We start from the raw sequence: 15484 nt of genomic DNA, 5'->3' as shown, positions 1-15484 counted from the left end.
CCTCTAACAAGTACTGCAGAGGCAGGTCAGCCGATTCGTCAATTAGCTTTGTTTACATCTAGATTCGTCTAGCCAATCACAAGAGTACCACTACCCAACGTCAACTTGTGCAAGCAGGCGAGCGCCAAAGTCTCTTACTCTCAATACCATACTAGCATTGTTGAACTTTATGTGCAATCGTGTCTTGTTTCCTTGTTGACTTTGCTGGCTACTGCCGGAGTGAGGGAAGTGCGTTATGAGTACCGGGTACTTTCAGTTTAATTGACGACATTCCTCGCAAAGATTCTCCGCAGATGGCACTGACCATGTCGACCTACTCTACCAGTTCGCGTGATGCTTCGAGAGACCGTGCCGAGTCTCGAATGGTCAAGCATCAACATTCGTTTTCAGAGTCTGGCAGGAGCTCAGTGCCTATGTGAGTCTTCTGCCCGATCAGGATACTCGCAGTAAATACTGACCCATTGTACAGGTGGGATAGCTCAGATCCCGATAGAGCACCTCCACCACTTCCACTGAACCCAGGAGTTCCAGGAAGCCCTCTGACAAGATCTAACACATCGAAACGGATCGACGAAGCCGCCGCTCTGATTGCTGCCAGGGCACGAGAAAATACTCCCAGTGCCTACACCAGTAATCCTCCCCCAACATCGCCAGATAGAAATGTCATACGAGCACAAAATAGGCGAATGCAAAACCTACAGAGTCCGGGCATAAGCAGGCTGAGCGACTCTTTGGAGAGACGATCACCAGACAAAGGTCTTCGCACGGCAAAGTTCGTGGATTTTGAGGATTTTCCCAGCAGCAAAACGACGGAACGCAGTCCAACCAGACCCAGATCAGAGACTCCAACACCGACTGAAAGGAACCCTGCAAGATCAAAAGAGACAGAGAACACACCACCTCCATCAAACATGCTGGCCTTACAGACCATTAGAAATCGGCAGGATGCTACACCGCTAGGTGACATCACGAATGGAACGTCGTCTTCGGTCCCGACGTCCTACTCATTTGATGCCCTGTCAAGTCAGATCCTGAGCTTGACGTCGATCGTCACAAATGTTCAAAAAGAGATGTCGAGTCTGAATAAGAGAAGCAAAGATAACTACGGCGACCTCATGAGTCTCAAGGAGGCGACGACGGCAAGAGACGAAGACATCCGCAAGAGCCTTAGAGAACTTATAGCGGGTCTGGAAAGCAAATTTACAAATCTCGACTCTCGGTTACTTGCTGCTCCCCCAGATGCCAGCAAATCAACGCCCAACTTAGGGATGTATTTCGACGACAAAGCACATAACGGCTCTCCACGCCCCAAGAGTCTCGGGCTGCCGCGCATTGGCAGTCCATCTAGCTTCTCTGCTGCACTTGATCGAGACTTGACGGCGTCTCCTTCCATCACATGTGTTGATGGTGCTGCAAGCATTGCCCTCCTCGAGAAAGTGCTGAGGGAGATGGCCACCCGCGAAGGACAAGACAAAATCATGGGCACTCTTGAAGCAGTAAAGTCACAAGCTCTTGTTCGATCCCAATCAGATGCACCTATTTCAACCGCCTTTGACCCTGCTATGATGTCGAAGCTGGAGGATATCCTCGTGTTCATGAAGGACATGAGAGAGGAATCCGGATCACGTGCGCTGGTGCGATCAAGCGGCAATGATAGTCACAAGGGCCCATCAAACTTAGACCTCTATCTTGAAGGTGAATCAAAACCGGCAGCTTTGGCCAAAGCGAAATCTGCTGCCGAAGGACGGGCTTCGATGTCAGGCTCCGACTCGGCCATCGACGAAGTTGTTGCGATGTTAAAAAGTGTCAAGCAATCATTGGCCCAAGGAGGGGGTCTCACAAATGAAGTGAAAGTACTAGTTCGGGAACTTCGAGGAGAAGTCCTGGGAATGGGACGCGAGATTGCAAAGAAACTGGAACAAACGACAGCGTCGACTAAAGGTTCTGGTGTCGAAGCTCAGGCAGCTATAAGAGACGAGGTCGGAATGATTGTGCAGCAAGGCCTCGCTGAGCTTAAGGAACATATGCACCACATTGTCCAAGAAAGTGGGAGACGGTCGGCAGAGCAGAATCGTCCTGCAGTCGACACGCAAGAAGTCGTTCGGGCGGTTCGTGAAGTCCTCGCCGAACTACCTCAGCCTCGTGAACAGCCTATACGAGACCCGGTTGCCGAACGAGAAGAACTGCTCATTGCCGTTAGAGAGGCTTGGGAGGATTGCAAACCGGAAATTGCTCTCGAGCATTTTGGACTAGAACGAGACGAGATATTGGAGACGTTAAAAGAGGGTCTCAAATCCTACCAACCACAACAACCCACTGCAAAAGACGCTGGCGCCACTTACGAAGACGTGCTTGAAGCTGTCAGAAAGGGACTCGCAGATTTCGAACTTCCTCCGATGCCAACACCAGCTGGAATCACCCGGGAAGATGTCTTCGCGGCTGTCTGCGAGGCCATCAAAGGGATCGAATGGCCAGATATGACTGCGCCCCGGGGAACAGACAGTGATCTGACCAAAGATGATGTGTTTGAAGCCGTTCGAGAAGGACTAGTGCAACATGAGACCGTTACCAGAGATCAAATCAGTGATGCCATCAAAGACAGCCTTTCTCAGCAGGATCGCGTTGCCAAAGAGGTCGAATTCAACCGCGAAGATCTATTTGACGCAATCAAGGCTTGTCTGGAGGGCGAACAGAATCCTCTAGGCGGAATGGGAGAACGGGTCATTGAGGCTATGCATGAGTTTCTCAGTAGCATGAAGAATGAGTTCCAGCAATATTCAGCCGCCAGCGGTAAAGACACGGAACAGGTCCTCGATGCTCTCAAAGACGGACTCGAAGACCTGAGAGCTGACATAGAGAGCTATGTCGACCGTGCTGCTGATGTTACTGGCAAGGACGAAATCATCGACACGGTCAAGGCTGGATTTGCCGCAATGCAAGCAGATCTAGACAAAGGTTTTGCAGCACGCAGCAATGGGGCGCCGAACACACCTGAACTTCTGGACGCAATGGAGAAAGAGTTTGAACACCTTCGTGAGACTATCAACAAAAACATGGCTAGGAACCATGCTCTTTCCGATAAGGATGAGATCCTCGACGCCATTCGTGACATAGCTGACGACCGACAATCGACTCTCAGCAGCAATAGTGAAGACATTGTGCGTCTAGTCAAGGAGGAATTGGAGCATTTGCGCACAGCTCTCGCTGGTGCACTCATCAAGAGTGGCTCTTCACTTGACCGCGATGAAGTTCTCGACGCCATCAGGGAGGGACTTGGCTCATCGCGTCAAAAGATCGACGGGAATGAAAGTATTTTGTCCAATACTAGCGAGCTCCTTGACGCATTTCAGGACGGAGTTGACGGTATTCGAGCCGACATCCAGAAATTGACTGATCGCCCAGTTGACCTGAGCGCAAGCTACGAAATCCTTGATGCGCTCAAGACAGGGATTGAGGATGTCCGAGCAGATATCTCGCGCCTTCAGGGGAAGCAGGCTGAAGAATCCGACACGGCGGCCGCTCGGGGACAGGAGATGGTGATACATGACCAGAACCGCATCACCACCGAAATCGAAGGCTTAAAGGTGATGATCACACAGTTAAGAATCAAAGTCGAAGCGCTAGACGGAATGCCTGGGCCACCGCCTCCGACGGAGACTCGAATACACAAAGACGATATGAATGAGCTTCAAGATGCCATCCAGCAGGTTCAGGAGTCGGTCGACCGCAGCCAGACTGGAGAGACTCGGATCCACAAAGATGATCTGGACGGTTTGTATAGCGCCATCGACCATGTCACCAATGCTGTCAATCGAGTTCGAGAAGCACCTCCACCCGAACTTGTCTTGCCTGAGAATGCGGCATCAAAAGAAGACACTGAAGCCATCGAAACTCTCCTGAGAAATATCAAGGCTAGGATTGACGAAACCCTTTCGCCAGAATCTGAACCATTGGCAAAATCCAGTCAGATTGATGCCTTGGAGCTAGCACTTAAGGAAATGAAAGTAGCGGTCGCCGAAGCAAGCGAGCGCGCTGCCGAACAAACCAACAAAGAAGACTTTACCTTGATCGAACTGATGCTAAAAGACGTCCAGAACAGTATGGATGAATTCAAATCTAAGCTGGAGGAGGCCAAGAGCGAACAGGTCGGTCTCGAGAAGTGTGACTTGGAAGTTGTTGAATCCCTGTGCCTGGACATCAAGAGCCAGATTGAAAGCAGCAAACCTCCAGATCTCAGCTCTCTGCCTAGCAAGGAAGATATCATAGATGTGAAGAATGATCTCAAATCATTTCGGGAGCAATTCGAGGCCGACAATGGCCTCACTGCGCAAGCATTTGAAGCCAGAAAAATTGAACATGGGGGCTTGGCCACAAAGATCGACGATGTCAAAAATATCATCGGCGACCTGCGGGACGACCTCATCGGTAAGGTGGAAGGGAATGCAGAGGGAATTGTTGAACTGAACAAAGTACTTGGAATGCACCATGACGATATGAACAAGTACGCTACAGCAGCCAGCATTGAAGAAATGTCAACCATGATCAAGGGCGAACTTGAACGGCACATGGACCATCATTCCACCATTAAAGCTGAGATGGAAGAACGAGATGCCACGCTATTCACCAAGCACGAGGAGACGGGTGCCGAACTCAAATCCGTCATTGAGGACAAATTCAATGCGCTGATGACCAAGTACGACGACGCTCAGCTTGCTAGCGATGCTAAATTGAGTTCTCTGGAGGAGCGAGATGGCGCACATCTAGAAGCTACGAACAGTACGAAGGCGGTTGTCGACGATCTCAAATCGCTCATGGACACCTTAGGGACCACAGTTACGGAGACCTGTGAACGTATCTCCGAAGATTCGAAAACCGTCTTTGGTTCGATCGAAGAGACTAATTCGAAGGTGGACAACCTCCACACCGCCAATGCCTTCGAACATGGCGTAACTCGGGAGGAGGTAGCAAAGACATTGGCGGCAGCAACAAGGGTAGAAGGCAGTCTCTCAGACCACCAGCCTGCATTATTGTCTGCAATTCACGAAGTGCTTGGAGTGGTAACCCAGCACTACGAGCATTCGCAGCAGCAAACCGAGAGCTTTGCACGAGCAACAGAGGAGATCAAATCTGGTGTGGACTCCATTCCAGCAGCTATTCCACCCTTGTTGCCAGCCTTGCCTGCTGCTGAGCAGGTCAGAGAATTGCCCGCCCAAAAGGAATACGACGACAGCGAGCTGCATGACAAATTAGACACTCTGCTCTCTCGTGCGGACCCTGCGAAGGATATCAGCGAGCTCCATGACAAGTTAGACAACCTGCTCTCTCAAACGACTTCGACGAAGGAGGTCAGTGAGGTGCATGACAAGTTAGACACCCTGCTATCCCATGCCAACTCGGCGAAGGACACTAGTGAGGTGTATGACAAGTTGGATATCCTTGTTTCCCATGCGAATGCTGCGAAAGAGATGTATGCAGGGCTAGAGGACCATCAGAAGGAGACTCGAGACTCTCTAGCCAACCTCTTGAAACTTGACGAGATTCACCAACAAGTCATGTCGACAGCTGCTGAGATCGCAAGTATGGTGACCACACAGGCGAGACTAATGGGGGAGCACCATGACTCGAAAGTTGCTGAGGCGACGGAGGCGGCAATTGCTCTGGAGAAGAGAACGGCGCAGAAAGAGAAAGTGGAGGCTGATATTGTTACCCTGAACCAAGAGAAGAATTCTCTTTTGGAGTCCATGGCAACGTTGAGACGAGAACAAGAACAGCTCATTGGACAGACAAAGAAGTTGACTCGAGATGTGGCGAAGCTTGAGACCGCGCTGCAAATCCGTCAAGACGAAATGCGTGAGATGAACGCAAGAGCAGAGGTCCTCGAGCGTCGCATTCTTGAAGGCCTTGTAAACCAGGCTCGAGCGGTCAAGACATCATCCAAGGCTATCAACAGATCCAAAATCAGTCCAGCCGAACGCGATGCATCCATGAGCCTCAAGCGTGTCCCAAGTACCACAAGCACGGCCGCAGCCAGAACTTCCATCAAAGGGGGAAACTCGGCGATCGGCAGTGCCATTAGTACAGCCTTGAAAAAAAGAACGCCCCTAACTTCCAACGCTAAGGCAGCGTCAACACCAAGAACATCCGCTGTTGATCGGCGAATTCTCAGCACTAGCCACGTCACCGGCAACCGTGGTCGCAATACGCCAGATATGGCTTTGATGCTTGCCCCTGTGCCCAAATCGACTGGCCTTGTCAGTCTCAAACGAAGCCAATCAGTGAAAAGCAACCCTAGCAGTTATCTCAACGGACGGAAGGCCAGTTGGAATGGTGCTCCAACAGAGTTGACGGACAAGGAGAATTTTGACGTTGACCACGATGAGAGTGATGACGACAACCATAGCGAAGCCAGCACCGAGAGGAGGACCAGCTATGGGACGAGCGTCATGTACACTGACAGCATGACATATGGCACTGGAAGCGAGTTGAGTGGCGACAGTAGGCGGTCGGCGAGCTGTGACAGCAGTATTGTCGGCACGGTGAACGGACACACTGACAGCATCGCCGAGGAGGACGAGGAACAGGAGACGGACGAGAATACACAAACCGCTATGGTCCTACACAACGGTCGAAGCGACGACCATCAAGCCAATGCAGGTGAAGAAAACTCGATGGCTCTGACCACGCTAGAGGGAGGGCAGAGTCCCAATCTCGAAGCAGATATAATGTCGGACCTCCAGCCCCCGCCTGCTATAACCGAGGAAGGGATGAAGTATCACGGTAGTGACAGCGGACTTGGTACTGAGCCATTGACGGCAGGGTCGGAGAGCCATAACGAATACTTCCAGATGATGGCGTAGGATATGTGGAGTTGAAGAGGATGGAATTGGGATGGTTGGCGTTCTGGAGTCGATGCCTTATTTTTTTGGCTAGATAGTCAGATGAAGGGTAGTGAGCGTTCAGCGAGTATTGCAACATAGTACCCAGCATGGGATGATGACGGATCAGGTATGAAGATAGTCAATATGGACATTGATTCTTTTCATGCACCTATTAATACTGAATCTCTACAGGAGCTCCTCTACGACAGCCTCGAGGAGCTTCGTCCCAATCAGGCTTGCAGCCTTGGCCCTTGGCCTACCAACGTGATCACTTGCCTTCCTCAGGGCCAAGGCGCCAAAGGGGCACCACTAGGCTACACTTGGCTCCCCCTGCTCCTCCCCCTGCTTTCCCCAACAATTTCCGCCTGTTTGTGCGTCATTCCTTCATTCGCTGCGTTTTGGTACCAGCGAGCCAGATGCACAATGCCACTTGTTTGATGCCAACTTGTACAAATTAGTCGCTTTCTTCCCTTTATTTGCATTCGTTGTCGTCCAAAGCAACCTACACAATTTCTATCAGACTCGCTCGACGGAGATTCTTCTTGCAAACTCACAGCCCCCCCATCATCACCTCGGACTCTCTGAGAGATGCTAGACCCTCTCCCGCCTCCTCCACCACGGGCCGTTAGTCTGGTGAAGCCCTTCAGCGAGGCTCTCCATCTCCCTTCTCTGCCGTATCACATTCACGAAGTCGTGGGAGCATTCATCCTCTACCAGACGACCCAATCCATCATTTCGCCCGTTCTCTCGAATCTCCTGTTCCCCAATATCTATCCCAAGCTCACGCGACGCACTCGCGTGAATTGGGATGTGCACGTGGTGTCCCTCCTGCAGTCGTGTGTCATCAATGCTGCGGCTTTATGGGTCATGTTCAAGGATCAAGAGCGAAAGGATATGCAAAGAAGTGCAATCGAGCGAATATACGGGTACACTGGCGCCTCAGGGCTCATTCAAGGTCTGGCGACGGGATATTTCGTCTGGGACCTTGTAGTGAGTGCGCGCTACATTAAGATCTTTGGTCCGGGTATATTGGCTCATGCTATCACGGCTCTTTCGGTGTTCGCTCTAGGATTTGTAAGATCTTTCGTCTTAGAGTAGTAAGTTTCATGACTGACCGAGTTGTGCAGAGACCATTTTGCAACTATTATGGCCCGGTGTTTATTCTCTACGAGCTATCCACCCCCTTTCTCAACATCCACTGGTTCTGCGACAAGCTCAACATGACTGGGTCTCAGCTCCAATGGTACAACGGAATGATCCTTCTCTCCGTGTTCTTTGGCTGTCGCTTGATTTGGGGAACTTACCAGTCGCTGCGAGTGTATCAAGATGTCTGGCATACGATGCACCTAAACATCCCGACGGGCCCAGTTCTTCGAGAGATTCCTTCCTCTCCACATTCTTCGATATTTGTCCCCAGAGATGGACAACTCTGCCTGGGCGACAAGAGCTGCATTGTAGCACAATCTGAAGTGATGCAGTTTACCGGCCCGCACTCTAAAGCCGTTCCCTTCTGGCTGGCGGGAGTGTATCTAACCTGCAATCTGGTACTGAACTCATTGAACTTCTACTGGTTCGGCAAGATGATTGAAGCGGTGCTCAAGAGATTTGAAGGCAAACCCCACGAAGATTTTCCTCGCGAACGAGAACGACAACGAAAGCAAAGCATAGTGGAGGCGGCTGCGACCGAGCTCGACTATGAAACTCTCTCAGGACCCAAGAGTGCAGATGAGGAGAACGAGGAGACGGAGGAGCCGGCTGATCTGGGGAAGAGCACAGCGCTTTCGGATGGTTCAGCGGAAGCAAGGAAGCGATAGAATGTGGTCGACCTGGGTTACGATGTCGAAGCATGATTCCAGCCGTACTGCAAGGCCAAGAGTTGAAGAAACTTTCCTGACCGTGAACTATTTTCATCAGCGGAGGAACATTTTTCACCATATTCGTATATGGGGGTTGGGCACTTTGCCTTCAGCAAGAGGAGTTGCATTATTACCACTTAACCGTTGACCTACAGAATCAGCACCTCTTTTTGGTATTAGAGCATTTGTTATGGAGACGCTTCTGGGGGCGAATTGGAGGCGGGCAATGTGAGTTCGCTGGCGACAACTAGGACATGCCCACCTAGGTACCTGCGCCGTCTCAAATGCGCATTACGGTTGACTACTCCCATCACGAAATAAACATTCCTGGACAGAGGATCCCTCCACCATTACAGCAACATAGAGAAGATCAGAATTCTCGACCAAAATGCTCTGCTTCACGCCGGTTCAAATCACTCTCCTCCTGCTCCTCACCTTCACCACGTCCCTTCCCACCTCCTCCAGGTCGAGCCAAGCGACCGTCGTCACCGCCTCAACTGTTGTCTCAAGCACTGTGCTTGCCAACGAGACCACCGCAGCAGACATCACCGATCCAACCGATTCGGTCATGGAGCTTCTAGCCGAATAGTCGTGTGCATGTTCCATCCTGCATGGTGAAAAGGATAAGACGTGCACTCGTGACTGACTGCTGTATGGGCTGGGACGATGAGGTAAATTCTTTTCAACATTTTCAGTTTGTGCTGAATGTGATGGGGCGATATCGCTAACTGTAGAGTGAAAGAAGGCTTGCTGCTGCTTCCCTCAGAGCTATTTGCCGCCGTTCAGCTTGATCCCGATCGGTCATTGTGCCTCCTCATCGAGCTCCTCATGCTTGTGCCTATGAGACTAGGAAGGGAAGTCGGAAATGAACATTATGGATACTGGGTGGTAGTGAAGGCATGTCGATAGTGAATGAAGGGCCACAGCACCGGCTGACTTCACGGCGGTAACAAAAGATGGTGACAAAAGGACTGCCTGTCGCACCGAATAAAATGGCCACTCGCCTCTCAAATGGTGATGGATCAGTCTGCATCTCTCTATTCTTTATCCCAGACAGTCGGTCTTGCTGCTACATCAACAAAAGCAGAGCTGACCAACATGAGATCTCTTATCCTGAATGTATCCCTCTGCCTTCTGGTTCTCGGCCTAGCAACTACCCAAGCCACTCCTGTTGACATGGACGTCAGCAACAACTCCAGTGCGACCAACAACCTCAATGACCTCGGATCCGCCGCCCCAGCAGATCAAGAGGCTTCCAAGAAATGTTCCATACTTCCAGGCTACGACGCGGATTGCGAAACCGATGATGACTGTTGCTTATCCTGGGGTATAAAGGTAAGGACAACCACCTCCTCAGCTGCCAGTGCCCGAGACAGCTCTGCCCCATTGATCTGGCCATGTCTGACTTGCGAACTTGATGATAGTCTTGCTGCTGTTATGTCGGAGGCCTGTTCCACTCGATAAACAGATGCGATGCTTGTTGTGGAAAAGCATAGTGGCGGTGTTTTCTAATCAAAACGAGCTGGGTGCTGGTCAAGGCAGAACAGCGAGAAGGGGAGGAAAGTAGAATCCTGCGTCGTGGTGAGGGATTGTGACGATGTCTCAACTGGGGGGGGTTAGTTGGACGTGAATGACCACCGGGGTGATAGAGGCGGGACATTTCTCAGCTGAGGGTGTGTGAAAGTGTTGACGCTTTTGATAGTCGGAGGGGAAGTCATAGCGTAGCCTCTGTGCTGTTGTGGTTGCCGAATCAACGGGTACGCCAAACAATGCGGGTCCAAATTCAATCCAACTGCGGCTGCGGTCGTGGCGGCGCGCAGGAAAGCGACAGCCACCAAGTCAACCACTCGAAGCGCCCGCAGAACGGTAACCAGCTTCCATCTCATTCTTTCCCTCTAGGTCATTCTTCAGCGACTGCATGCTACTTCTTTGATAGAGGTCCGAGATGGCCTTTCTGTTTGGCGGGAGAGGGCGACAGAAGCAGCCCGCTGAGATTGCAAGATCGTTGAAAGACCTACTGGTCAAACTCCACGAGCCGAATCCGAGTGTAAAGGTTTGCAGACCTGCCCTCACAACCCGGCTCCCAGACCGAGTGTTGACTCCTTTTGTACAGGTAGAAGAAGATGTCGCGAAACACATGTCCCAGATGAAGTTGATTGTTCAAGGCACTCCTGGTTCGAACCCTCCTCAACCGCGAGACGAATCCACAACCTATTCTAACTAGGAAAGTCCAGAAGTCGAATGCAGCCCTGAACAAGTCCACCAACTCGTGCACTGCATCATTCAAGAAGATATCCTCTTTGAACTAGCAAAGTCCATCCGCCTCCTGCCTTTTGAAGCCCGGAAAGATGCACAGATTATTTTCTCCCACATCCTTCGCTACAAGGCCTCCTCAAATAGTACTTCGTCGCCGTCTAGTCAATCGGAACCTTCAGCGATCTCCTACCTTGTACTTCAACGGCCTGAGATCATTATCGAACTATGTCGCGGGTACGAATACTCTCAGTCAGCAATGCCGTGTGGGACAATCTTGCGACAAGCACTAGCGCACGACACAATTGCGGCCGTGATACTATACGACCAATCTCAGCCAGGTGAAAAGGCCGTGCGTCTGAAAGATTTGGACGTCAGCCGCAAACAATCAGGCAAGGGTGTGTTTTGGAAGTTTTTTGAGTGGATTAACAAAAGCAGCTTCGAGGTGTCTGCCGATGCGTTTACGACGTTTAGGGTATGTCGATACATCCGATGTATGGTCGATGTTTCTTACCATGGTATCCAGGAAATCCTCACCAAACACAAACAACTCGTCTCGCAATACCTCACGACCAATTACACCCTCTTCTTCACGCAATACTATAATCCCATCCTCCTTCTGTCTCCTTCATACGTCACAAAACGCCAATCCATCAAACTGTTGGGGGAACTCCTCCTCGACCGCACCCACTACATAATCATGACCCAATACGTCTCCAGCGCCGACCACTTGAAACTAACAATGACCTTGCTCAAGGACGACAGAAAGATGGTCCAGTACGAGGCATTTCACGTATTCAAGGTATTTGTGGCGAATCCTAACAAGAGCGATGAGGTCAAGAGGATCCTGGTCAAGAACCGAGGAAGGTTATTAAGGTTCTTGCCCACATTTTTGGAGGGAAGGACGGACGATGATCAGTTCTTGGACGAGAAGAGCTTCTTGCTCAGACAAGTAGAGATGTTGCCTGACGAGGAGTCTCTGGAGAGGGAAAGGGGAAACAGCCAAAGCGGTGCAACGGGAGATGGAGGGGGGCAGGTCAGTGTCGGGGCATAGTGACGCTTCGACCTGTGTTGATGGATGAACTTGGGAGCCGAAGGTTCCGCCTGTTTGATATGAACATTATTGGCGCCGGAGTTGACGGGAAGTGTGATCGGATCTTTTGATTTGGGACGTTCATGTTTCGCGACTTCTGCCCCGGAATAGCATTGATGTGCGGTGTTGTTCACCCCTTGGAGTTCCCGGTCATGACGGTCCAGGAGCCGTATAACGGCATCAGCATCGGTGTCTGCCCGCATACATACATGCATACCGTCAGGATAACTATGTTGGGGAGGTAAATAGGAGCTAGGAGCCGTGCTGTCTCATCACTTCTCAGCCTTCTTTGCTTCCTCCCTACGTGATGGATGAACCTCACGAGAAAGAATGACGATGATGAAAGAAGCCCGGAGCAGAATGAATACATTATCCATGCATGAACGGATGAACAAAAAAGCACGGCTCATCCCAGAAGACGAAGCAGACGAAGACGACGCTGCGGGATCTATATGGAGATATTGCACGGGTTGTTCAAGCCCCTCGACTCCCATCGGCTGTCCCTCGCTCTTGTTTATGTGTAGTTCTCGGTACTCCGTCTAAATCATATATTCCATGGATACGAACGGACCTACGTACCTCGTATAGAGGTACTACTCTTTAGTAATTGGACGGAAAGCGAGGGGATGGTGATGTCCCTCGTGGAGTGGGGTGGGCATTTCGTTGACAGAACCTCATATGTAGTCACCTCGTTCCTAGTACCCCGATTGTCCCTCTCATAACCATGCGAGCCCGTGGGCGTTTCAATTAATTCTCTGCTTTATTCATCAAGCAGACTGGAAACACCAAAACAAAGAAAAACACGCTCCAAGCCCGCACAAAAAGAGAAGGAAAGCCAGTTCGGATCAATTCATCAAGAAATGTCCTCATCCACCTTTCCATCGCGCTTGTCATCCAGACCAAGCTCGCCCATCTCATCGCCCAACAACTCGACTTCGACCTCCTCGCCCACCCAGCCTTCAAACTCCTCCAGGCCCTTTTGGACGTGGACTTTGAAGCGGATGACGTCCTCCAGTAGCTTTTCGATTCCGCCGTGTAATTCTTCCCTGACTCTTGAGCTTTCCTCGCGCATGGCCTCGTATGCCAATTGGACCTCCATCTCGCGCTGCTCGAGCTCCAACACGCCTTTTTCCAGCCCTTCCCTCATCCTACTCAGTTCTTTCTCCAGTTTTTCGATCGCCGAAGTTTGCTGTGTGTGCGCTGTCTGGCCATTCTCTTTCAAGGTCGAGTATTGCCGAGAAGCTTCCTGCACGCGATAGTTCAGATTGTCTATCTCCGTGTTTTTCTCGTGCAGGGCCTCCGATATGTTGTCGAGAAAGTCCCGGGCGTTGAGATCTGATTCCGCCGCGGCTTTTCGGCGCTCGTTAATCTCCTTGCGGAGCGAGATGAATGCGTTGCGGACGACGCCGCGGAGGTCTAGATTGAGGAGATGCATGGGCGAATACCCGACATTTTGGTCAGTGAGAAGGCGGTCGGATTCAATGGGTGAGGCACGATTCAGGCGCGATTGAGATGTCGACGAGGAGAAATTCTGTTCCGCCAAATTGAGGGAGAGTTCGTAGTCTGCGCCTTTGGCATTGACTGCCGACGACGGGATGAGGGACATTTGGTAGCCGAGGGAATTGTACCGTTTGACGACCGCCTCCAGGTCTTCCAATTTGCGGGCTGTTTCGACTTCCTTCTCGAGGACCTTCTTGTTGATGTCGTCGAGTGCCACCAGGGCATCTTCGTGGCTCTTCGCGAGTCTCTCTCGCTCTGTGTTCATTCGGTCAATGTCTTGGATGTTCAAGCCCTGTCGATCAACCGAGTGTTGCAAATTCTGCCGTTCTTGCTCCACAACTTCCAGGTCTGCCTCGACCTTTTGAATTTCCGCGTCGAGGATTTTTATCCTTGAATCGTACTTTTCAATTTTTGCTTGGACGTTGGCGTTGTATTCCTCGAATTTTTTCTTGTCGTCTTCCAAGATCTTAAAGTGCTTATCCAATTTGGCGATGTCAGGCGCGTTCCGCTCAAATTCCTCGATTTGGGCCCTTAGTGCTTCATGCTCTGCCTCATATAGTTTAAGCTCCTCTGCATGTTTAGCATTGATTCGCTCGAACTCATCCGTCATTGCCTGAATATGTGGTTGAAGTGCTGCTTCTTCACTTTCTTCATCATCTTCTGGGCCCATCTGCAGCCAGTCTTGGTAGGCGCCGAACAAGAATCTGAAGACAATGCGATCGCTGGCTATGTCAACACCCGCTTCGGTACACGCATCATCGTAAGCACCACGTGTGAAGTTGTCCAGCATCTGCGCGAGTTGCATCATCCAATGCAGCAACCCTAAGAAGCGAGGCCAATTCTGACCACCCACCGCGACCAGGTGTGATTTCGTGATGTCGCGTTCGTAAGGATACCTCAGCTGTTTCATTATCGGAGGGACTTCAGTATCGATGCTCTTCTGGAACTTGTAACCTGGATCAATGCGACGGTATAGCCATTGAAACATGAATGTGAAATCCTTCTGTGTTGGCGATTTGACCGAGTTCTGGGTCAATGAATGCTTCATCTCCAACTCGAAGTTGTTCTGCGTCAGATAGTCCAGCAATTCCTGGCTTAGTCGTGCCCTATACGACGAGTCTCTCAATGGTCTCGGGTCTTTAGGTGCGCCTGCCGGAGCGGGAGGCTGTGAGAAGAATGACTGATGCGCAGTGGTACCATGGCCAGAGGGACGAGAAAAGATACTGCTTCTGCGCTGCAAGCCTTGCGATGCCGGAGTCTGGGAGCCAAAGAGCTGGTTTGGCGCAAGACTCTGTCGCCCAGTGTTTTGACTTCCAAATATATTGTTCGAAACCGATCGCCGAGCCGTTGACATGCCCATATCTGCCAAGTTGCCGCCAGACGACGAACGTTGGAATATTGGTTGCGCAGGACGCTGGATGCTCTGGTTTATCGAGGTGGATCGCACATGGGATGCGGTGTAAGGCACATTCCGCAATTCCGTGTTCGAAGATGTGCGTTTGATCGCAGAGGCAGGTTGGGGGATACCCGAGAAGTTTGTGATATTGCCCAAGGTCTCCCTAGGTCGGCGGACGCTGAACAAGCCGGTGGGTTGCGACATCGTGGTAGACTGCCTGCGCTGGTGATTGTGCCAGTCCCCAATGGACCTCTCGACATCTAAAAATCTGCTTGCCTCGTTGTTTCGACCTGTCGAGGCAGTCAATGTGGTCGCAAAATGGAGAGGAATAGTGAGTCACGGGGATTGCTCGTGGCACTCAAAAGTTACGCGCTCGACAGATATGAGGGACAAAGCGGCTTTCTGGTGTAAACAGACCATGGCAGACTGGGCAGGCAAACAAGGCTAGCCTTCAACACGCTAATCCATCACCACGGCGACTGCTGACTAAGGGAATGACCATGGCACG

At 51.1% G+C, this 15484-nt stretch overlaps 4 protein-coding genes across 4 annotated transcripts; 3 read left to right on the top strand and 1 right to left on the bottom strand.

Annotated features, from left to right (window-relative positions):
- Positions 1 to 305: 305 nt before the first annotated feature.
- Z519_05241 (uncharacterized protein) lies at positions 306 to 6857 on the top strand (the record flags this gene model as incomplete). The annotated part of the gene is made up of 2 exons (XM_016762982.1): positions 306 to 415; positions 470 to 6857. 2 exons carry the CDS (start codon positions 306 to 308, stop codon positions 6855 to 6857), a joined length of 6498 nt encoding a protein of 2165 aa, XP_016620595.1.
- Positions 6858 to 7466: 609 nt separating this feature from the next.
- Z519_05240 (uncharacterized protein) lies at positions 7467 to 8692 on the top strand (the record flags this gene model as incomplete). Its single annotated transcript, XM_016762981.1, has 2 exons — positions 7467 to 7952; positions 8006 to 8692. 2 exons carry the CDS (start codon positions 7467 to 7469, stop codon positions 8690 to 8692), a joined length of 1173 nt encoding a protein of 390 aa, XP_016620594.1.
- Positions 8693 to 10679: 1987 nt separating this feature from the next.
- Positions 10680 to 12041, top strand: Z519_05239 (uncharacterized protein; the record flags this gene model as incomplete). The annotated part of the gene is made up of 3 exons (XM_016762980.1): positions 10680 to 10908; positions 10969 to 11462; positions 11514 to 12041. The coding sequence occupies 3 exons, from the start codon at positions 10680 to 10682 to the stop codon at positions 12039 to 12041; spliced, it is 1251 nt and encodes a 416-aa protein (XP_016620593.1).
- An 892-nt stretch (positions 12042 to 12933) lies between these two features.
- Z519_05238 (uncharacterized protein) lies at positions 12934 to 15180 on the bottom strand (the record flags this gene model as incomplete). The annotated part of the gene is made up of 1 exon (XM_016762979.1): positions 12934 to 15180. The coding sequence occupies one exon, from the start codon at positions 15178 to 15180 to the stop codon at positions 12934 to 12936; it is 2247 nt and encodes a 748-aa protein (XP_016620592.1).
- Positions 15181 to 15484: the final 304 nt, after the last annotated feature.

Source organism: Cladophialophora bantiana (assembly GCF_000835475.1).
Source record: "Cladophialophora bantiana CBS 173.52 unplaced genomic scaffold supercont1.7, whole genome shotgun sequence".
Lineage (NCBI taxonomy): Eukaryota > Fungi > Ascomycota > Eurotiomycetes > Chaetothyriales > Herpotrichiellaceae > Cladophialophora > Cladophialophora bantiana.
Note: the sequence above shows the minus strand (reverse complement) of the source record. Positions and strands in the feature narration are given on the sequence as shown.